Source organism: Odocoileus virginianus, chromosome 34 (assembly GCF_023699985.2).
Source record: "Odocoileus virginianus isolate 20LAN1187 ecotype Illinois chromosome 34, Ovbor_1.2, whole genome shotgun sequence".
In the NCBI taxonomy this organism is placed as follows: domain Eukaryota; kingdom Metazoa; phylum Chordata; class Mammalia; order Artiodactyla; family Cervidae; genus Odocoileus; species Odocoileus virginianus.
Window position 1 is genome coordinate 22,448,899 of NC_069707.1, and position 24,821 is coordinate 22,473,719.

General features: G+C 41.5%; 1 protein-coding gene across 2 annotated transcripts in view; it reads left to right on the top strand.

The window, feature by feature from the left end:
- Positions 1-15,356, top strand: part of HIVEP2 (HIVEP zinc finger 2) — a 28,052-nt gene extending 12,696 nt beyond the window's left edge. The window contains exons 4-6 of one of the 2 annotated variants that reach the window (XM_020899667.2): positions 3,587-3,688; positions 4,456-5,351; positions 11,976-14,454. In XM_020899667.2, coding sequence (XP_020755326.2) covers positions 3,587-3,688; positions 4,456-5,351; positions 11,976-12,800 — 1,823 coding nt within the window. In that variant the 3' untranslated portion in view covers positions 12,801-14,454. Of the gene's footprint in view, positions 1-3,586; positions 3,689-4,455; positions 5,352-11,975; positions 14,455-14,558 lie in introns of those variants that run through there. The other variant, XM_070461326.1, reaches the window with a different exon arrangement.
- Positions 15,357-24,821: the final 9,465 nt, after the last annotated feature.

The following is a 24,821-nucleotide window of genomic DNA, read 5'->3' on the forward strand; positions in this document are numbered from 1 at the left end:
ACGAAAAGGGGGAGGGAATGTTCATTTGCATTTCAAAGGAGGCAAACATGAGGTCCTTTAAATACCATCCACTTTTGCACAATCAAGCCTTTTATGTGGAACTTCAGTAAGAGACTCCCTAGGACATAAAAAATATATAAACTTTGGTTTTAGGAAATAAAGTGGATCCACCGGTCATTACAACTGGTATTTCCTGGGCGTGTGGGTTGACTGTGGGTATAGCCTCCTGAAACTGTACCTGAAGAAATGTCACATGGCTAGATAGTTCTTTTTTATCATGTTAAATTTGGCTCTGAACCATTGTCTTGGAGTTTTAGCAGAAAATAACTTATGCTTGATCATTATCGGAGTTTCCTTGTCACCCTTTGGAAAAGTACAAATGTCTTAGGATCTTGAAAAGAGCAAATCATCCTGGGAAACCCTCACCAGTGTCCACTTCCAGCCAGCTGCTGTCGTCACACCATCTGAGTACAGAATCAAAGTGCTCTTGTAGGACTGGTACCTCCTCTTTGCCTGTATCACTTCTCCAGGCACCCTTTCCTGCCATCCTGCTGCTTTCTCTTTGCTATAATTCTTCGGACATTCAAGACTTCAGTAAGCTAAAGTCAGGGCAGGGTCATTTCTGAGCCAGATTTCTAACTATAAACCTACCCTGAGGATGAGAGCCCAAAGCCTGAGTGCTTACTTGAAACAGGAAGAAAGAAAAATATAAGAAACACATATGAAGATCTATCTTGACTTAACTAACTTCCACATCTATCCACATACACAGATTATTTGCACCCTTACAGAAGCAGATGATTTTCATTAATTTACAGGTTTTGAAATTCTTGATAATCATGCGCTGTGCTTCGTTGTGTCCGACTCTTTGCAACCCCCATGGACTGTAGCCCGCCAGGCTCCTTTGTCCATGGGGATTCTCCAGACAAGAATACTGGAGTGGGGTGCCATGCCCTCCTCCGGGGATCTTCCCAACCCAGGTCTTCCGCGTTACAGGCGGATTCTTTACCATCTGAGCTACCAGTGAAGCCCAACACTACTGGAGCGGGTAGCCTATCCCTTCTCCAGGGGATCTTCCCAACCCAGAAATCGAACCAGGTTCTCCTCCATTGCAAGTGGATTCTTTACCAGCTGAACTACCAGGGAAGCTCATGATAATTTGTCTATAAGAATTTTTGAGACCTTTAGAAAAATTAGATGTATGACTTTTTGGTACATAAGAGCAATATGGGCCAGGAAATATTTCCATGTTTGGAGTTACAAAAATAGCACATTATATTTGTAGGAATATAAGCAATAAGCCAAATGTTAAGGATTCCCTGGTGGCTCAGATGGTAAAGAGTTTGCCTGAAATGTGGGAGACCCGAGTTCAATCCCTGGGGTCAGGAAAATTCCCTAGAGAAGGAAATGGCAAGCCACTCCAGTATCCTTGCCTGGAAAACCCCATGGACGGAGGAGCCTGGGGGGCTACAGTCCACAGGGTCGCAAAGAGTCGGACACAACTGAGTGACTTCATTTTCTCTAATTAAAAAACGAAGTAATATGAATAAAATAATAAACAACAGTGCCCCAGTTTAGAGTTGTGGCTCATATATTACAATAATAGTAAGCCAAAAACTCCTGCAAGAGGAACAAACTATTTCAGCAAGCTGGAGTTTCCGCCTGGATTTAGTGAGCCTACTCTTAAAGCATTTGCTGCTCTGTGACTAAAGCATTGTCAAAGAACAAAGTAATATGGCCCTTATAGCTGAATTAGTTCCTAAATTTCTTTTGATTAGTTATACATATGATGTGGAATGGGCTTCCCGGGTAGCTCAGCTGGTAAAGAATCTGCCTGTAATGCAGGAGACCCCAGTTTGATTCCTGGGTCAGGAAGATCCCCTGGAGAGGGGGTAGGCTACACACTCCAATATTTTGGGACTTCCCTGGTGGCTCAGATTGTAAAGAATTCACCTGCAATGTGGGAGACCTGGGTTCAATCCCTGGTTTGGGAAGATCCCCTGGAGGAGAGCATGGCAACCCACGCCAGGATTTCTGCCTGGAGAATCCCCATGGACAGAAGAGCCTGGTGGGCTACAGGCCATAGGGTCACAAAGAGTTGGACACGACTGAGCGACTAAACACAGCACAGCTGTGGAATTCCACATGATGTGAAATTTTATATATATATATACAATTTCATAGATCCTAAGTCAGAGGTGATTAATCAGTGTTTTCATAATTTCTCACATTCTGTTTAGAAATTATATAAATCTGTAGAAGCACATGGTCTTCCCAGGTGACGTAATGGTAAAGAAGCCTCCTGCCAATGCAGGAAGGAGATGCAGGTTTGAGCCCTGGGTCAGTAAGATCCCCCAGAGAAGGAAATGGCAATCCACTCCAGTATTTTTGCCTGGGAAATGCCGTGGACAGAGGAGCTTGGAGGGCTGCAATCCATGGAGTCACAAAGAGTCAAACACAACTTAGCGACTGAGCATGCACATGTAGAAACACACATACATATGTAATTAGGTACGTGTATAGTTATACAATCATCCCTCCTTATCCATGAACTCTGAACCTACAGATACAGAGGGCATCATACTATACTATTTATACTACACATAAGGGACAGTTGTCTATAACTATCTGTGTATGGAAGATGCAAGAGTTTGGGCTTATGCTATGTCGCTTCAGTTGTGTTTGACTCTTTGCGACCCTATGGACTATAGCCCACCAGGTGCCTCTGTTCATGGGATCTTCCACGCAAAAATATTGGTGTGGGTTGCCATTTCCTACTCCAGGGGATCTTCCCAACTCAGGGATCAAACCCCAGTCTGTTATGGCTCCTGCATTGGCAGGCATGTTTTTTATCACTAGCAACCTGGGAAGCTTATATCACCATCATAATACATTGAACAGTGGGAGTTTCAAGATAAATAAGGAATTTTGCTGCTCTGGAACTTTAGAAGTTGCTGTCATAAACTCTGCTGATATTTATCAGATGGATAGAAGCTAAATACTAAGATTAATGTTTCCAATAAGTAGTTAGCTAAGTATTTGTTTGGATCTTTGAATTCATTTACAGGATTGGCCCCAACATCGTTTTGTGTTTATTTTTTCTTCTGACAAGTGAGCATCCTGCCAGTTTAATCTATATCTGATTGATGACAGGAGGTCTGGGGTCCAGGGACGATGTTGATTACAATAGTTTACTCTAAAATCGCTCAGAGATGTGTTACCCAGCTTGTGTCACCCTGTTTATGTGGAGCCCAAGAAGGCAGACCCAATGGGGCCAAAGATATTAGATCCTCTCTCAGCCAGAAAAGTCTGGGATTCTCAGTCATACTTGAGTCTACACTTGAAATAATATGAGCTTAGACTTCCCCAGGTCTAGAACAAAGACGACCTGAGACTGGGCTGAAGCCGTTGGGGGTTCATATCTTCAGAAGCCAAATTGTTCCTCTTAAGTTTGAGGCAAGGAGCAGGGGGTAGAAACAAATTTGTGTTATCTCAAGTTGGTTCATTTCACACTGAATTTTGGAGCGGTCATCACATTTTGGTAACCAACTAATTGCTTTTTTTTTTTTTTGGCTGTATTTTCTAGGAAACTTAACGAAGCATATGAAATCTAAAGCACACATGAAGAAATGCCTGGAGTTGGGAGTCTCGATGACATCAGTTGATGACACCGAAACCGAGGAAGCAGGTATTCATACTTTGGTTGACTGACCTCTTTACTGTGCAGGCTGGCACTCTGCAGCCAAGGTGGTAGAATAAATATAGGTATTTAAAAAAAAGAAAACTGATCACGTTTCATTTTACTAAATACTAAACATAGAAGAGAAGTCTGACACATTGAATTGCTTGAGACCTAGCAAGAAGAAATCCATTTCAGTTTTGGCTGAAGAGGTAGAAATGCCTTAATGTGAAAACAATTCTGTTATTAGAATAGAACCATAAAGGAAATCTAATTGCACTTAAGTTGTAGTGGTGATTTAAATTTTATGATACTTTTTGGGAAATTTGAAAAGCATTTTAATGTCTTATTTTTTTGACCAAGAGGAAATCTAGTAGGAAAAGAAGTCCATCAATAACCTCAATAGAAAATCTGGGGATCAGCTGGACCTCCTGACTTGTAGAGACAGGTTCTTGCTTTTCTTTTTCCTCTAATATCATCATTAACATTGTGTACCCACTTATTGAGGGTTTTCGATGAGTGGTATGATGCTGAGCTAAAAGTTCCTACTCTGGAGGCCATATTTGTAGGTGGGAATGAAACCAGTTAGCTACATAAAAAGATAAGAACCAATCAGTGTCACAGAGGTAAGTGCTTATGTTATAGGCATTCAGAGATGACCATGTTTAGGGGCCTGGAGGATCGAGGAAAGCTTTTGGAAAGAGATGGCATCTGAATTAGCTTCTAACCTTCTTGTCTGAATCTTGATGTTCACTCTCTTTGTTCAATTGCTTCAGAAACGATGGAAGATTTGCACAAAGCAAGTGAAAAGCATAGCATGTCCAGCATTTCAACTGATCATCAGTTCTCAGATGCCGAAGAATCGGACGGTGAAGACGGAGATGATAATGACGATGATGATGAAGACGATGATGACTTTGATGACCAAGGAGATTTGACACCAAAAACAAGATCAAGAAGCACCAGTCCCCAGCCTCCTAGATTCTCCTCCTTGCCTGTGAATGTTGGCGCTGTGCCCCACGGGGTTCCTTCCGATAGCTCCCTGGGGCATTCTTCATTGATCAGCTATTTGGTTACATTGCCAAGTATTCAGGTTACTCAGCTGATGACACCAAGTGACTCATGTGAAGATACTCAGATGACAGAGTACCAGAGGTTATTCCAGAGCAAAAGTACAGACTCAGAACCAGACAAAGACAGGTTAGACATCCCCAGTTGTATGGATGAAGAGTGCATGCTGTCTTCAGAGCCGGGCTCCTCCCCACGGGACTTCTCACCCTCCAGCCGCCATTCCTCACCAGGATATGATTCTTCACCCTGTCGAGATAATTCACCAAAGAGGTGTCTGATACCCAAAGGGGATTTGTCACCCAGAAGACATTTGTCACCTCGAAGAGATCTGTCACCCATGCGACATCTTTCACCAAGAAAGGAAGCTGCCTTGAGAAGAGAGATGTCGCAGAGAGATGTTTCGCCAAGAAGGCATCTGTCCCCAAGGAGGCCAGTGTCACCTGGGAAAGAAATCATGGCCAGGAGGGACCTCTCTCCCAGAAGAGAGAGAAGATACATGACCACCATAAGGGCACCATCTCCCAGAAGGGCTTTATACCACAACCCACCGTTGTCCATGGGGCAGTATTTGCAAGCAGAGCCAATTGTATTGGGGCCTCCTGTAAGTATCGTTAGTTTTCTCTTTTTAATATATAAGCCTAAGCTCATTGGAGCCTCTTGATGACATACTGGTGTGAAATTTATGATGACATGGTATCTCTCGTGGGGAGGAGTGAACTTGGTTACTGAAAATAGCAGGAAGGCATTTTTATCACATGCTATTGTCAATCTCATGGCTGTGGCGTTACCCCAAGTGTAGTATTGCATCAGAGAAGAGCATTTCAATCTGGTAATGACAGGTGAGACCTCTCTGAATGCTTTCTAAGTTTAACTCGTTATAGGCAGGAGTTGAAACCTTGGCATGAGTGGAAAAGGTAAAAAGTCTTTGGAATGACATGACTCCCTAGACAGACACTCTTAGGGATATTTAGGTATCATTTATCTAACTCTCTACCAGGTGAAAATTCTGATTCAGGCATTAGCGTTGACTCTCAATCCAAAAAAAAGTTTTTTAAATAAACTAATTACTTTGCCGATAGTGAGTGGATGTGTGAAACCAGTCAGGGACCAGGAGAGGGGAGAATGAACCCCGTGGTATAAATGAAAGGCATGAACACGTATGCTTTTCTTGCTGGTCTCACCACCTCCTATTACCGAGAGCCCTTGTTCAATGATATCGTGAGCTCACAGTGGGCAGTTGGAAGAGGTAAGGGAGAAAGCATCAGAGGAGATTTCTGTGGATGCCTTCATTATAGATTAAGATAACAACAGTAGCAATCATGGATGAAATACGGGCAGTGGGGCTTAATGCACATCCATAGAAGAGGATCGGCCCTGCCTCACTTCACCGACATGATAGATCTTGATGTCTTTTTCAACTCGTGTAAAATTAAAAAAAAAGAAGCAGGCACCTAGCATACCTAGCATAGACAGAGGAAGGATACCTCTGGAGTTTGGCTGCTTTCCATGTGTTTTTTGTTTCCTGGGCTCTATTGGTGGCCATTCTCTCTTTGCTCTGGATTTCCATCATGTGGGGCGTCACTGCCCTTCACAGCCAAGGAAGCACTACCAGCTATCAGCTCTGCCGTCTTCTCACGGCCCTAGTGGTCAGCTTCCCCTCTCTCATCATCTTTTCACCATCCTGAGTTAGATGCTTAGAGGAAAACTCCCTGCTGCATTCTGCTTTCCAGCCCCTAGGACCCTCTGTTTACAAGCCTGCCACCAGCATGGTCTTCAGGGTGCAATGACTGTAGAAACAAACATGTGTAGCAATCAGGACATAACTTAGCTGCTGAGCTAATAAATTAGCCAGCTAAGAAAAAGAAGGGCATTTCCACAGGTTTTTGTGTCTTAGTGGTACCAAGTAGCAAGGAGGGCTCTTCTTAAGTCCATGATATTGCAAGATAAATAGAGTGAGAAATCCCTTTCATATCAGAATACCACATCTGGGGTGGAAAATGCTTTTTCTGGTATTTGTTGTTCAGTCACTAAGTTGTGTCTGACCCTTTGTGATCCCAGGGATTGCAGCACCCCAGGCTTCCCTGTCCTTCACGATCTCCAGAGTTTGCTCAGACTCATGTCTGTTGAGTCGATGATGCCATCTCATCTTCTGTCATCCCCTTCTCCTCCTGCCCTTAGCCGTTCCCAGCATCAGGGTCTTTTCCAATGAGTCAGCTCTTCGCATCAGGTGGCCGGCTTCAGCATCAGTTCTTCCAGTGAATATTCAGGGTTGATTTCATTGACTGCTTTATCTCCTTGCAGTCCAAGGGACTCTCAAGAGTCTTCTCAGGCACGACAGTTCAAAAGCATCAGTTCTTTTGGCGCTCAGCCTTCTTTATAGTTCACCTCTCACATCTGTACATGACTATTTGAGAAACCATAGATTTGACTAAATGAACCTTTGTTGGCAAAGTGATGTCTCTGCTTTTTAATAATCTGTCTAGGTTTATCATAGCTTTTCTTCCAGGGAGCAAGCGTCTTTTAATTTCATGACTGCAGTCACCGTCTACAGTGATTTTGGAGCCCATGAAAATAAAGTCTGTCACTGTTTCCATTTTTTCCCCATCTATTTGCCATGAGGTGATGGGACTGGATGCCATGACCTTACTTTTATGAATGTTGAGTATTAAGCCAGCTTTTTCACTCTCCTCTTTCCCCTTCATCAAGAGGCTCTTTAGTTCCTCTTCACTTTTTGTCATTAAGGTGGTGTCATGTGCATATCTGAGGCTGGTGTTATTTCTCCCTGCAGTCTTGATTCCAGCCTGTGATTCATCTAGCCTGGCATTTTGCATGGTTTACTCTGTATATTAAATAAGCAGGGTGATAATTGTAGCCTTGACATACTCCTTTCCCAGTTTAAACAAGTCCATTGTTCCATGTCCAGTTCTAACTGTTGCTTCTTAACCTGGATACAGATTTCTCAGAAGGCAGGTAAAGTGGTCTGGTACTCCCATCTCTTGAAGAATTTTCCACAGTTTGTTGTCATCCACACAGTCAAGGCTTTAGCATAGTCAATGAAGCAGAAGTAGATGTTTTTCTGGAATTCCCTTGTTTTTTCTACGATCCAACGGATGTTGGCAATTTGATCTCTGGTTAGACCCAATGGTGCTGTGGAGTGTGTCAGCTGAGGCTCCCCCATTCTAATTTGCCTAGTGGGTCAAGACTGTGATATATGGGAGATGTTGGAGTATACCAAGTCATCTGTAGGCATAAAAAATAATGCTTTGGTGCCAACACAGTACTGTTATTAAAAAATAATATCAACTCACAGTCACTTTGGGCAAAGGAAGCAAAGAAGTGGACTTAAAGACTTCATCTAATTTTTGGATCTCTGCCCAGAAAGTTGTTGGTGAAAAGAGATTGATTTTATTAGTGATTGAATTTGTATTTTTTTTCATACCAGTTCACCTGGATATTTAATGAAATTGTTGAACTTTACCATTTATGAAGCCCAAGTGTTCAGCTTTTGCTCTATTACCCAGTTTAATTCTCTGTAGACAGTTCTTAACATGCTACTTTGCTGACGTGATAGGAAAGAATAGCCCTTGGAATTCTTCCTAAAGCAGGGATGCTTGGTCTCAGACGCTTCCCATTTGATGCTTTAGCACTCTGTTTTTGAGGGGCAGCAGAGAATTTTCGTCTTTCCATGATGTATAGACAAGATTCTCATTGTGAAAAAGAATCAATGATCCTTTAAGGAGAACTTCTGCTGATTGCTGTAGGAGATGAGTGCTTCCCTGTCTGAAGAATCTATATTGTTGTTCTTCAATCAGTTAGTTGTGTCCAGCTCTCTGCAACCCCATGGATTGCAGCATGCCAGGTTTCCCTGTCCTTCACCATCTCCCAGAGTTTGCTCAAACTTGCATGTTCATTGAGCAGATGATGCTATCCGGCCATCTCACGTATGAACATATTAAATTGGAATAACCCTAAAGATTAATTATTTTTGGTGGAAATTCTGTTAGCAATACCTGTGGTTTAACATTGACCAAGCGCTCACAGCGTAGTGACTGGCATTGAAAGGACCTCGTAGCCAAGCATGGTACACTCGTTATCTGGTTCAGCCTGTAGTGGTAGGTTCCAGGGAGCAAGTTTGGAGGAGATGATATGCAGTCACTGAGATTCTAGAACCCTGCTATTTCTGCTCTAATGTCCTCTGGTTAGTTTTAATTTTAAGATAGATGATAAGTAGGTAGGTAGGTAGGTAAATGGATGGATAGATAAGGAGAAAAGGAAAGAAGGAAGGAAATAGAGGGAAGAAGGAAGGAAGAGGAAGAGAGAAAAGAGTTTTATTCACTCATTCAGTAAATTTTTTTTGAGGGCTTAATCATATGTGGCTCAGTGATGATGACGGAAAAATTGTATGGTTTCTGGCCTCATCCTTTTAAAACAAGAATTGTTCCTTTTCCGTTTTTAAGGTTTTGGTAGATAAATAGCAAGGAGACAAAGAAAGTGTGTCCTGGTCCGCAGTGCAGAGCATCCGTGAACACTGTCTAGTACAAGGGTCATGATTCGGTTCCATCCCTTGCTCTCTGTGTGGTCTTGAGCAAGTCACTTAACCTCTTGGTTAGTTTTTTCATCTGTTTGTGGCAGCCAGGGAGGTGGGCCAAGTAGACTTCTGTCCTTGAAAGAACTTACCATTCAGCTGTAAGGAATGCAGTGAGCTAACAGCCTCCTGATGTTGGAACCTTCAGGATAGACCTTCGTCTTCAAGCCAAGGCCACGTTCTCCCCTGCGCCCTCTATCGTGTCTGAGCCTGGATCAGTTCCAGCTGACCCCCTGTTTCCTCTCCCTGTTTCCGTCACATACCTTACATCCCGCTCCCCGTCACCAACCCCAGCCAGAACTCCTGTATCTCTACCTCCTTCTCATCCTTTGCTTCCAGAGGACCTACTGACACTGTTGAAAAGATGAGTTGGGGTAAATATCTGGTACATAGGATACAGATAGATATACACATACATATGCATACACTTAACACAACCCACACAGGCATTCATTATTCATATTTCTGTGTCAAGATTTTTAAGTAAGGTGGGATTTTATTCATATTAAAATGGTAAGGCTCAAATTGTAAAACAAGATAAGGTTGCAAATGAAGTAAAAATTAGAGTAGAAAAATCTCTTGGAGAGTTATTTGGAGGGTGAAGAAGGGGTGAATCTGAGGACAAAGAATATGTGAAAGGCTTGGCAGTATTTGGAGCCATGGAAGTGGTTACGTGATAGGAATTGTACACTCGCTTCTGTGGTTGTAATCATTTAATGTCTGGTCAGTAAAAGTCTGAATATAACACTTGTATACTTAACACAAAATTCTATTGGCTTTTGAACAGATTGAATACATCCTATTTTTAGAGGACACTTCATCACTCGCTTTGTTGGACTTGAGTCAGAGATCTTATGAAATAGGACAGCTCTGTCTTTGGCTGCCTCACAAACCCCCATTCTGATTAGGTATATACCGTGGACATCACAGAATAGCAACCAAAGGCAAGATGGAAAAAGAGCCAAGCTATGTTTTATTTCAAACTTTACATCTGTGATCATTGTGATCCAAAGAAGATTCATTTGGTTACATTCACAGGTGGTTATTGTAGGCATTATGATCTTCCACCTTACCTAGTGTTGGATGAAGTAAACATGCCTTTTTAAAACCAGAGCAAATAAATACAAGCGGGAATTTTTGGTCTCAGTCAGTGATTTTTCTCATACCATAGAATTCTTCCCTTACGTAGCTTATGAGGTCCTTAGCTTATGAGGATTGATGTTTTCATGATTTCTCCTGCACTTTCAGCACAAGTCTTTTGTTTTTGGCTTGAATAAGGTGAAGCCTAGAACAGGGTAAGGGCCAAGAATGGTACAGAGTAGCAGAAACGGTGGATAATTTATCGTTCCTAACCTGGTCTCACAATCTAATTAGAACTGGATGAATCACTAATGGTATAGAGCACAACTTGCATTTTAGATCTGAAACATTCTTGAAACGGTGGCACAGTGGTAAAGAATCTGCCTGCAATGCAGGAGACACAGGTTCAATCCCTGGGTTGGGAAGATCCTCTGGAGAAGGAAATGGCAACCCACGCTAGTATTCTTGCCTGGAGAATCCCATGGACAAAGGAGCCTAGTGGGCTACAGTCCATGGGGTCGCAAAGAGTCAGACATGACTGAGTGACTGACCATGCATGCATTAAAAGGATGAATCTCGGTTAATTGAAGCTTTGTCATCTCATTTAAACCCGATAATCTCACAGCTAGGTGAGGTTTTGCTATAGAAACAATTATACAAAATGGGTTCTCCATTTTCAGGACTGGGACCATGAAATCTGGAATTCTGGCCCCAAACTTTAAACGTCCTAATTTATTAAGTGCCAGGAAGCTATTTAAGTGGAAATAACAACATAGATAGAAAAATTAAAATATAGTCATTTCTGGTTCCCAGCCACAAAGTTGAATACGAATTATAACTATTTTAAATACTTAGCATTAACTACTTTGATGCATAGTTTCCATACAAAATCTGGCCTTGAATTATGGTCTGATGGAGATGCTGGTGTTGATCTTCTGCCTCGATGCCTCCTGAGCAGAAATCTATTTCTTTAGAGCAATGTCTTACACATTGGAGGGACCAGTTTGTGTATCACCACCATTTTGTCATCTGTTCTGTAGAAGACTAAAAAAGAAAAAAAAAAGAGAGCTAATTTTCAAGCTTGTCACTCCATTTATATTCATCAACACTTAAGAAAAATATTAAAAATCTGCCCAGTATATAAACAGATGGTAATCGTTTAACTTTCTTTTGGATTTAAAAACTTGTTATTAGTGTTTTTTGGCTCAGTATAGTTTTTCTGGTAATTATCCATTATTTTCTTTTCATTCTGTCTTACAAAAAAAAAGAGCTGGACAGTCTCTGTACCTAGTGGAAAACACACTGCAGGTTTTATCACATTCCTGTTTAACAACAAAAGCAACTTTTCACAGACCTACCTGCTTCATTCAAGAATCCTAAAAGACGGCGGAGCAAACCTCTTTTGTCTTGAGGAGTGAAAGAGTGATAGAGAGATTAGGGAGTCTTCACGTGTTTTGAAGGAATGAGTTAGTGAATGAATGAATGAATGAATGAATCAGCTTGACCTAAACATGAAGCACGGTGGGTCCTAAGTGTTGTCTCTCTGTGTCCCCGATGCAGAATTTAAGAAGAGGATTACCTCAGGTTCCTTACTTCAGTCTCTATGGAGACCAAGAAGGTGCTTATGAACATCCAGGCCCCAGCCTTTTCCCTGAGGGTCCCACTGACTATGTCTTCAGCCACCTTCCACTCCACTCTCAGCAGCAAGTGCGAGCTCCTATCCCCATGGTGCCAGTCGGTGGGATCCAAATGGTTCACTCCATCCCGCCGGCCCTTGCCGGTGTCCACCCCCCACCCACATTGCCTCTGCCAATGGAGGGCTCCGAGGAGAAGAGGGGCGCCTCGGGGGACTCCTTCGCCAAGGATCCCCATGCAGGTTCGAAGCCGCCTGGGAAGCGGTCGCCTCACGCTCCCCAGTCATCTGGTCCACCTAGCACGGCCTCCTCTCCGCGGCTGCTGATGAAACAGAGCACTTCAGAGGACAGCCTGAATGCCACCGAGCGGGAACAGGAGGAAAACATCCAGACTTGCACAAAAGCCATCGCCTCCCTCCGGATTGCCACAGAAGAGGCCGCTCTGCTGGGGGCAGATCAGTCAGCTCGGGGGCAAGCGCCTCATCAGAAACCCTTGGAAAGTGCACAGGCTAGCATTAGACACTTTAGTGGGCCTGAGCCAGGCCAGCCCTGTACCTCAGCCACCCACCCTGACTTGCATGATGGCGAAAAGGACAATTTTGGTACATCCCAGACTGCATTCGCTCACTCCACGTTTTACAGCAAGAGTTGTCTGGATGACCAACAGTCGGGCTTTCAAGACAGCAAGGAATTACCTTCAAGCACAGAGGAAGGCAAGGAATCGGCTTCAGAGAAGAGTCAACTACATTGATCTAAGATGCATGGAGACTTTCATTTCCACATTTTCCCATTTGTTTTTGTTTTCGTTTTTCTAGAAATAGAGGTAATCAAGTTTATAGCATGCCTGTCCTAAGTTACTGGTAGTTTGCTATTATATATACTTTTGTTATATCAGAAGAATTAGGTAAATTAACAAGTCATCATGAGCCTGACCAAAACAAAATTTGAAATTAACCTATTGGGTCTGGTACTTTTAAAATTGTACAGATGTTTGTGCCTTTTCTTTACTTTGCTTATATTCTTATAAGCATTTTTTAGCAGTAATTTGTACATATTTTAGAATTTGTGTATCTGCTTTGTAATAAATGTAATTTCTTTCCTTTTTTGGACACTTGGATCTAAATGATGTAAAGCAAAACAGCATCAATATATATGTGAGGTTGCACTAAAACATATTTTTATATGATTAAAACTGAACAGCTTTTATGTACAGCTCTGATTCTGTAATACTAATATTTATTTACTTTGTTTCATAAATTGTACATTTTTTCTTAATGTTGTGGATTGCTTTTCTATGTGAAGCATGGGGTTTATTGTTGCGTAACTAGAACAAAAAAATGTATATTGTAAACAAGATATTTAAACTAGAGTATCTTATTCTGCACTTATGCATTAGTTAAAAAAAAAAGATAAAGGATGTATCAGTCAGTTCTTAACTCTTGTAAATTTTTTTGTCTCTTGTTTGCTGGATTGACTATAACTTAAGTGCTGATTGTGATTTTAAACTGATAGTACCGTAAAGCATTAAAGTAAACAATGTGCTATTGTGAGTTTTTTCAAAGCTTTATAAATCAGTTATAAATAATATTAAAAGTATTTGGTCTTATGTGAACATGTTGATCTATATACTCAACTAAAAATATGGGAAAACATTCCGCCCCATGTAAATATGTACAAGTGCATCACTGGTACAATTTTATGTAACTCAGTTGGACACTAGGTTGCCACAGGCCTATGCTAGGGTGTCTTTAAAAATTAAAGTGACAAAGCACATTGGACTGTGTTGAGCTTGGTTATCGGCCGGCCCGGTGGCTTGGCAGGCGGTGCTGTGCGCTGCCCGTGGAGAAGACCTGGGCTTAGCAATCTCCTTGGTTCTTGCTGCACGAGATGGTGACTGAGGCTACTCCAGAGGGGTCGCGCTTGGACTGAGGTGGGTGTGGAAGCGGGGAAGGGCAGGGAGACCTGCTCCCCAGCCTTTTCTGTCAGCCAGTCTGCACGGTAACAGGGTTGACATCAGCTCTGGGGGAAGCCACTTGACCCTACTGCAGAAGGGGAGAGTGTCAGACCCCTGGCTATCTCAGGGGGAACGGAAAAGAGGCTTACCAGGGAAAAGAACTTGTGGGAGGATGCTGTCTTTTGTATATAACATTCAGAATGGGCTTTGGTTAGCGTTGACAATGGGCAGAGCCTTTGTTTGTAGGTTCCGATGAGTGGAAGGAAGGGAAGGGGTACAACACATGGGCACACACACACGTGTGTGCACGCACAGACACACACACACACACACAATCTGGGTTATCTTTGTGCTATATAGTGGATTATAATTCTGTGAAACCAAGTTTGTATATTGAATTACATTAAGGAGTGTTCTTTAAAAAGAGAAATAAATATACGATTACATGCTTGAGGTGTCTAGTTTTTATGTCTTGTTTGACATTTTGATTTCCCAATTTTGTTGCTGGAGAAATGTTGATGCTACCAACTTGCCATCTGTGCTTTTCACTCCTAGGCTCTGCCCGTCCCAGGCTGCGCAGAGTATGAATGCCTTGAACAAGTGAGAAGGCAGTCACTGGCTTCAGCGTGTCACCTGATTAGAACTGAGAGTGGTCAGCACAGTGCGCATTCTGGAAATGGAGTCCTTAGAACCTGGACATGGGAATGGGTGTCTGAAAGGAGTCGTGAAGAAATCAAAACATCATTTCCCCTCAGCTTCCCTCTCAGCATGCATGCATGTCTGAAATTCCACTACCCGGGAAACCTCCTGATTTTTGCTGAAATGACTGAAGGTAAAATCCAACTGAAACCAATACACCATAAAATATCCACAAATCTCAGTTCCTTTATTACAAAAAGAGTAGAATCTTTTAAATAATGGAAGTAGCTCATTAAAGGTCAAAATCTATCGGTATTTCCATTCCAGAAATCTCAAATCGGCGGATTTACAACTTACCTATGATGTTTTATGAGCCAGGCTGTCTCTTTAAAACTGTGTTTTACAAAGGTGATTTAACGGCCACCAAGACCAGGCTAGGATCCATCTCTCACAGAGAAGAATCCTTGAAACATTTAATTGCATAGGGTGATCTGTGTGTTTCACTCCTCACTGGTGTGTGTGTGTGTGTGTGTGTGTGACCCCGGGTCAAATCAAATGCTCTGCTTCTTCCTCTGATTTATGTATTCACTTGCTCATAAAACAGTTTTTGAATGCCTACCATGAACTGGGTGCTATAATGCACATTTAGGGTGGATAAGAGTATTCCTGCCATCAAGGAGACCAAATAAAGAAAAGAGATGATATGTGAGTAAAGGTGTGCAGTATGCTATTAGTGCTAAAATAATGGTACATTTGAAGTATTTTGCAATTGCAAAGGATCAAATACCCTGCTGAGAATGGAAGGCAGGATGGAGCAGGCTTCTTTGCAGAGTTGGTCCTGGAGCATTACCAACCAGGGTTCTTGGCCTTCTTAATCGATAGAAATTGCTGAGTTCAGACAAGAAATCCTGGCAAGACTTCACTGGGGGCACCTGCTGCAGCACGGAGGTGAGACGAACCAACGGGTGCCTTTGCTTGCCCACTTGCTGAGGGGGAGCAAGCAGGTTCCTTGTACGAGGTGAGGGTGGGTGTGGGTCCAGGGGTCAGGTTGGAGTGGTGGCTCCGTTCGTTTGCCCACCCCTTCCGTGGTCATGTGCAGAGGGTATGCCCAGCACTCTGCTTTGGCTCCCAACTCCCTGCTTTTGTCCCAGCTCTTCAGAAGTGGCCATTGGGCTTCTTGGTCTTTCTGCACCTTGTTCTCCATAATTTGCCCCAGCTGTCCACGCAGTTATTTTTAGTCCTTTATAACATCTTTGTATTTCGTTGCTCGAGGCATTTGTTCAACGGCAAGCACTGGAGCGAACCGTCCCAGGTCTCAGGTCTCATCCTATCTCAGAACAATTTATTGACTTTTCAATAGATAAACTTCATCATGGACACTGGGACACTGTTCTGTGTGCTAGGTCCACGGTACTACGCAAAACACAGCAGGTCCTTGCCTTCATGGAGTTTACATTCCAGTAGAGGTGGGGCATAAAAATAAATTGGAAAGCGGCATGTTAGATAATCGTGATCATGTTGTGTAAGACTGAATGGAGAAAATCTAGATGTAGCTGGCTGTCTGGGTCTATGACAGGATGGACGTAGTTAAGCTGGAAAAACAGGTCAAAACCCAAGATCCTAATCCAGCCCAAGGAGCTCAGATCTAGCCCTGTAAGCAATGAGGAGTGGAGCCAAGGGAAGATTGAAACAAGACAGTGGCATTGCCATTGTTAGTGTCTTTGTTATTATTTAGAAAAATATCCGTGTGGCAGCAAGGAAAATAATCGAGTTGAGAGGGAGTGGAGGCAGGGACACCAATTGGGACAATTATGAAGTCATGTTGTTTCCATGGAAATAGGACAGCAACAATCCAAACAGACAATGGAAGTAGAAGGGACAGTTTTGCTTAATGAAGAGGAATTGATCATAACTAGTGACTGATTTGATGTCAGGGGGAGAGAGAGATGGAGAACCTAAAGATGACCAGAATTCTAACCAGGGCAGTGGAAAGTGGTGGTCTTGTTAACCAAGAAAAAGCCTGGATTTATAAGATATCTGAAGATGCAGGTAAGGAATTGAGCTTCCCACTATGTTCATAAGGAGTGTGGTCTCAAGAAAGGCCCACACTGGAGGCTGATTTGTCCCTTCTTGTCACTTAATGATAGCTAAGCCCTGAACTGGATGAAATCCCTCAAGGTGTATGTGTTTGGAGAGCTAGAAAGAGGAAGTTTGAGGACTCTCATAGGAGAGAAGTTAATTTGTGATATGAAATGTCTTCGGGCATCAGGGCTTACACTTCTTGTGGAACCCTATTTGTAAAGAGATGTGATCAGTTGCTCAGTCATGTCCAACTCTTTGTGACCCATGAACTGTACCCCACCAGGCTCCTCTGTCCATGGGATTTTCCAGGCAGGAACACTGGAGTGTGTTCCCATTTCCTTCTCCAAGGTGTAAAGGGATGGACTGTAGTGTATTTCCCAATTCAACTCAAGCCCAGTCGCATTGTCAGACCTGGTTACCAGAGAGTGTATACTGAGTCTCATAGCATAGCATAACATCTTCTCAAATTGTACTTGAGATGTGGCTGGTCCAAAGGGATAAGTGCTGTGAATATAAAGTACATGCCAGACTTTGAAGACATGGCAGAAGGAGGAGGCCAAATGTCTTTTACAGTTTTTCGTATGAGTAGCATGTTGACATGATTAGCATTTGGATATAGTAAGTTAAATAAATTGCTATTAAAATTGATGGCCCATGTTTCCTTTTCTAAATGTTGGTCCAGAAAATTGAAAATTGCATAGAAGTCTTACTGTGTTTCTGTTGGATGATGGTGAAGAGAGGAGAGATCTGAGGAGATAAAGAGAGGAGACTGAGCTTAGCTTGGAGGCTATTTCCATAGGAGATGATGGTAGCTTGACATACTGTGGTAGTAGGCAGGAGAGAGAAAAGCAGATAGATTTGAAATATGCAGAGGGACTAGAATTTATGGGAAGGGGGGTTTATTGGATATAGGCCTCTCAGAAAGGAGAAGAGTCACATATAATGCTCCATGGCTAGCTGGCTACTACTAGGTTAAACATGAAGCCTTTTCACTACAAGGTTAAATCCAGATAGGAGCAAGTTTGGGGGAGTAATGGGCAGTTACTGAATTTGGTGACCCTGGTCTGAGTTTGGGGTCCATGTGGGGCATCCATAAGGAAAGATTCAAGGAGTGACTGGATATGTGGGTCTTCTAATATGGTATCAAAAATAGTAATAATACCACCAGTCATTTATTTAAACCTATCATATGTTCAGGAATATCTCCTTTAATCCTCACATTTATTCATGGATATGCTTCCATGAATATACCACCTTCCCTTTTTTTTTTATTTTAAAGTTTCTCTATATCAGGGGTTCACAGTCCTATTAAACCCAGTGCCACTCTCCTTTACTGATACATGTTTTATCATGCCCCTTTTATATAACATAATTGGCCTTTATATAACATTTCAAATTTTTCAATATAATATTCTAGCTGTATGTGAAGGGAGAAATGACAGGAACGTAATCTCTAAGGTAATTTTATTTATTCATTAGATAAATGCTGTTTAACTATTCCAGTTAAAGGTTACAGTAGAAGATCTAGTGACATAGTTTGGTACCTGCTCCTCTACACAGATCACCAGGAATATGACAGCTGCCAGTGCAGACTCATACCAGGATATCATGTTGGGGAGTTCACGGACCACAAGTCTTAACTGCCCAAAGGATATGATGTTCTGAAATGGTGAACAAATCTTGGAAAATTCCAAACCAAACAAAACCCACATTTTTCTTGATGGTAGCTGCCTTCCTAGAACAAGTCATAGTTCTCCTCTGACATTTGCTTTAAACTTTGTTCCAAAGCAATTGACATATTAAGGAACAATCTGAACATAATACATTTGCTGATTATGCTGGACATTTTCAGCGAGAAACACTTGGCAGACCCAGAGAAGTGCACTTCTTCTGAATGATTCATGTTCAGGAGTACACACACACATGCAAATGAACACACCAGACACAGACCAGTTACTTCATTTCACCACACCCGGACACGTAGCGAATGGGGCTGCGGCTTTCCATCCAGTTTCAGATAACCCTCCACCACTTCACAGTTACTCACAAATGTCGCCTCCTCTGTTGCTCGCTTCCACTAGTGAACTTTAGGGTTTTTTCCCCCCCGTACTTATTGTAGTCCTTGTATATTTCTTAACCATTTACCATGTATAAAACTATGCTACTACTTTTAATGGGATCCCATCTTTTTATTTATGTGTTGAATATAGTGTTCCTCATGAGCCCTGTGTTTTTTATTGCATGATTTTGCATAGCATGATGATTTTTAGAAACACGTCTTATAGCAGAAACGACGTACTAAAGATCTATTCCATCCCCAATTTGTCTTTAAAATAAAACAGATTCTAGATTCATATAAATCATAAATCTAAATAGATCTTTCACTTTCATGAATGACTCCTCTGGGAAAAAGAAAAAAAATGAGTATCTCCTCTGGAGGGACATTAGCAAGTTGTCCAGAACTGTCCTACACACAGCTGGGACCCCAGCATCCCAGAAGCTGGTCTACTAAATGTCAGTGTTACACTGCAGTCAAGATACCCTGCAATTATAGCAGCAATGGACAAGTCTTCATATATTTCTGAAAGGCACTGGGTGTTTATGTGTGTGATACTGCCCCAATTAAGAACCATTGGTCTGTTTGAAGCCGGGGGAGATAAATAGAAATTCATCAGAAATGTATTTATTTATTCTAAAATTCTCATCGTCAATTTCACAGAATCATTTTGAGTTTTATATCTGAAATGATTTTTCAAAGCATTTGACAGTTTCTAGAAGTCTATTCTGATTATAGTTGCTGATATGTAAACTCACCCATAGTGTGTTAAGAAGATTACTACTATTTAAGTATGATGCCAGGAAATTCCCTGGTGATCCAGTGGATTGGACTCTGCGGTTTCACTGCCAAGGGCCCGGGTTAGAGCCCTAGTCAGGGAACTAAGATTCCACAAACTATGTGGTGAAGACAAAAAAAAAAAAATTATAGTCCTGAAAAAAGAAAAAAAGTTGACAATAACTACTATTTTACTACTTTGTGTCTGCTGTTACTAAAATGATGAAGTTCAAATCCAAGTTAGACTCATTATTGTCATCCATGCAGTCTCCCTGTTTCTATATTTATTTGGTGTGATAACATAGATTTGTAAAATTTACACACATGCAAACATTACTTTACATACATATCCAAAGGTCTTCAAATTGACCTCTACCTATAAACTCATAAAAGTGACATTTCTTTACTCTCTTCACAAACCAAGCTGAATGCTCAAAGCTGTTCCCAATACATCTGAGCATTTTTGCTGTTACCAGTTGAATTACATGAAGTTGAATTTAATCCCAAACCAGTTTGTGCAAGTTTTGTGGATTATTGAAGTTGCATAATTTAAATGTCCCATAAAACTATGAAGTATGAGTACAAAAAGGGAGAGTCCTAACATCAATGACGACAAAGTTAAATGCTTTAGAAAGACTTAATAAAGATGAGTCACTAAAATTTGTCATTAAATTATGTGTGGTCGACACAACTATTAAAGAGTCAAAAAAGAAAATAAAAACTAAAAAATGATTCTGCCCTCCAACTGATTCTTAAATGTCTTTGAATTCTCATTCCTCTTTAAATGAAGTTGGAATTTTAGTTTATTATGGTTGGGTTTTATTTAAACTACCTGATTAGATTTCCAACAACAGACTCATACTCAAAAGAAAGATGGTGCATTTTCATATGCTAAAAGATAAGTGTATGAGCATTTTTAACTAAGTTAAAAGGAAATATTTAAAGGTATAATTATTAACTTTTATAATGCTTTGACTTTTTAAAATTAACTAATCAACTACTAGTTCTAGTTGCATTATATAAGACAACTTACTGTGTATTGCATTTCTAGAGTTTGGTGTAACAGAACCAAACCACAAGAACCAATAATGGAGTATTCACAAATAGAGCAGATTATATAGATATAGATCATCATTTGTTTCTCTTTATAACACTAGGGGTCCAGGATTAAAAAAAAATAACATCTTTCATCTTTGAAAGTAAAAGTCTAAGGAAAAAAAAGCAGTGTCTAAGGAAAAAGCAGAGTCTAAGGGAGATTCCAAAATAAACACTTATTAACTATTTTCTAACAACCTCTGTTTTCATATTAATCATTCTCTTTTCCCCAAGATGGACCGGAGAGATAAATTAACTGCACCCTTAATTTTAAAATGCAAACATCACCACAGAAACCTCCTTTTTGCATTCTTTATCCATGAGTGAGATCTCAGAATTAAAATATCTATTTTGAGGCCAACCGGTAACTATAAACTCCAGTGTAAACAAATCCTGCTTGGTGGGGAAAGATGGCAAGAATGAGCAGGAGTGGTATTTTGGAATGCCTGTTTCTTTCTTTCCAAACTTATACCAGGAAGACTTGCCAATTGTTTAGGTACACTATGTACCATTCAACATTTTGGACATGGACATGTTTAGGATAAGTTATACCAGAATGATCCCTTTTCATTTTTATTTTCTGTAAAGTTCCAGGGAAAAAATTTCTTTCTTTTTTTTTTTTAGTCATATTAAATAAGGTGTCAAAACTCTCTAAGGAATGTAAACCTTGGAAAGTATGGAAGGCCCCAGAGCCAACCCTAAACGTCTCGCCATCTCCCCTCCTCCCAAGAAAAGTACAGCATTGCTTCCAGATTTGGTGGACTCTGCACTAGGGGACCCTCCTGAGAAGGTGGCAGGGAGAGAGTCGGAGTTTGAAGAAACGGCACTTGCGGGATATTTGTAAGGTTCAAAATGTTAGTCCTACTCTTAGAAGGAATAGAAACAAGCCATCATCCTTGCCACCATCAAGCAAGATCTCTGTTAAATTGGGTGAAAAGTGAAAGCGTTAGTTACTCAATCGTGTCTGACTCTTTGTGACCGCATGGACTATAGCCCACCAGGCTCCTCTGTCCATGGAATTCTCTAGGCAAGAATATTGGAGTGGGTAGCCATCACCTTCTCCAGGGGATCTTCCTGACCCAGGGATCCAACTCGGGTCTCTTGCATTGCAGGCAGATCCTTTACCATCTAAGGCACCCGGGAAGCCTGTGGTGGGGTTTCAAGGCACAGTTGTGTAACGTAGAACTCTTACTGCTTGCATCTGTGCATTTCTGTCTGACTCAAGATGCAGAACAGGGTTGACAGTATGAAGCATGTGAGTCTCCTCAGCTCCTTTCCAGATCTTGATGGATGTCAGTAGTCAGGCTTGTCCTTTTTCTCAAGAGGCAGCCTCGTGCAATGTCAGCAAGTTCAAATCTGTGCTTTGCTACTTCCTAGTTCTGTGGCCTTGGATAAGTTATGGGAGGCTAACTGCTGGAACAAACAGCCCCCAAGTTTCAGGGGCTGCACGCACAAGTAGTCTATTTTAAACTCACAGAAAGTTTTCCATAGCAAGTGGCTTTCCTTTAAGCAACGATTTAGGGTAAGCTTGGTAAACTAAGGTCTGTGACTGAATTTGGCCTGCTACACATGTTTTGTACAACCAATTAGCTAAGAATAGTTCTTGCATTTTCTTTTATTTTTCCCAATCTTATTTATTTTAGACTGAAGGAAAATTGCTTCACAATATTGTGTTGGCCTCTGCCATACATCAGCATGAGTCAGTCATGTTTTTAAATTACCACATTTTAAGTGTTTATAGATGTAAATAGCTACATAATATCTGCAGTTCTGTGCTTCTTGGTCCTCAAAGGTATTCACTTTTTGGTATTTTACAGAAAAAGTCTGTTATTCCTCGATTTAGGGCCCAAAGCTCCATCTAACTCATGGCTTCACCATCTTCAACAGGAAGCTTCCAGAGCCCATTCATTACACAAGAAGGATGGATGGTACTTGGGAGAATTTAATGAGCCAGGCCGAGAAGTGCTGCGCACCATTCCCCAGCCATGTTCTCGCAGCCAGAACTCAGATACTTGGCCACACCTAGCCTCAAAAGAGGCTGAAAAATGTAACCCAGCTGCCTAACCAGGAAGCAAAAGAGAGGAGATGGATATTAGTTGGCTAGTCTCTGCCACAGCAGATTACTTAACTTCTCTATGTCTCTGATTCAGCTTGTGTGAAATGGGAATAATAAAATTTTAAAGAGAATTGAATGAACAGGCCCTGGAATAACACAAATGCTGTGTAAGCATTTGCTATTATTTCTCTCTGCCTGCAGGTGAGAAATCTTGATTTTCTTCTAGACATCTACTGTCTGGAATATACAATCAATCACATCAATGTCCTATTGGTCCATAATACTCTCAGATGTGTCCTCTTCTCTCATATGCCACTGTTTTAAAATGTAGTTTTACTGTTATTAAGGTTCAGCAAGGCCAAAGGATTGGGAGACAATTGCCATTTAAAAGATTAGCTTGCTATACTCACAGAAGAGGGGCATCCCACTGCATGTGGAAGCCACACAGGGAAGCTCCAGGGTTTGTCAGGAGGCAGAGGAGAGAGGATAGAACATGGTGGAAGCCTTTACTGTGGTTTCCACTGGAGGGAATGGGCAAGGCAGCGTAAGCAGGTTTAGGATTAGCTAGTTGCAGAATCTCAGTGGGCCCTGGAGCTATCTGGTTGTATGGTACCTGGCCTTGGGGTGACTAGGGTAGGTGGATACTGGCCCAGACTGTAAGAGCTTGATTTCAAAAAAAAAAAAAAGACAATTGAGGGCATTGGCTCTGAACAGTTTGGTTTTCATATAAAGCTATGCTTGAAGGCCAGTTGTTGTCAATCTCTAGGAATTAGTTAGTCCTGGGAAAAGCAGTCCACCAGGATCAACCAGCGCCAGATGCCCAAGTATCAGAATACAGAAAGTGAAAAGACCTGGTTAGCACAGCCTCTGTCTCGAACTGGATGGCTTGCGATGCTCTTCCATCTCTCTTACCCGTGTGAATAAGCCTCTCTCCCGCAGGCAGAGTGACCTTCTGAAAGCCTACATTGTGCCACCAGACAGCTTAAAATGATGCCGGAGTTTCCCAATGCCCTTGGAAGGAAGGTCAAGGTCATTGTCACTGCCGTAGTGCCCTAGTGTGCAGACCTCTCTTCTGGTCTCTTCCCCTGGGCTCTGCGCGGGCAGACCGGCACATCAGTTTCCTCGGTGCTCCTGCTCCTCCACCTACTGGGCCTTTGCGCCTGCTCTACTTTCTGCCCCTAAAGCTATTCCTTGCTCTGTGGCTTCCCCTCTGTCTCTATTCAATACGTATTTCAAATTTCATTCCAGATTCACTTCCTTAGAAAAATGCATGATCTTCCAGACATACACATACATTGTGTGATTAATTTCTTGGGTGCAAAGTGGCAAAGTTGATAAATATTAACCTTTGGAATTTGACTAAATGGATTCAAATCCCACCTTCATCACCTCTCCCCTGTTGGACCTTAAATACGTTATTTAATCACTCTAAACTCAGTTTCCCCTCTCATGGCCTAGGGATAACAAGAGGAACATTCTCCTGGGCTTCTTGGTAGGATTAAGATAATACATCTATAATGTTTAATCATCTCTAAGACTTAGATGTTTCATATTAAAATTTCCTATTAAGCCTCAGAATGCTTTGTAACCTACAGTTCTTGGCAGCCACTACCAATTAGTCAGGACTCAAATTGAGACCATTTTCATATCCCTGATTAAGAGAATGGTTTGTTAATTAGTATCAATCACTTCAGAAGGTTAATATAAGCTAATTAATAATTTAGATACTGTTATGGAAATGACATTTGCTCACCACGGGCACCAAAATGGTTTGTTTTTTTTTTTTTTTAGCTTATCTATCATGACATATAAATTATCCTTTTTTTTATTAACTGAGTTCTGCATATTGAAAATACAGAGAAAATAAACATAACATATGATGAGAACAAATATAAGGGCATCATTATTAACTTGCCTTTTCTCACTTTCTGCAGATGAAATCTCATTTGACCCTTGAATTCCTTCTAATAAAGTCTTACTTCTGTTAGGGTGAAAGAGTGAGGTACTATGTATGTGTTCATGCTTGAGTTTGTGCTAAGTTGCTTCAGTCGTGTCCGACTCTTTGCGACCCCATGGACTGGAGCCGGCCAGGCTCCTCTGTCCATGGGGATTC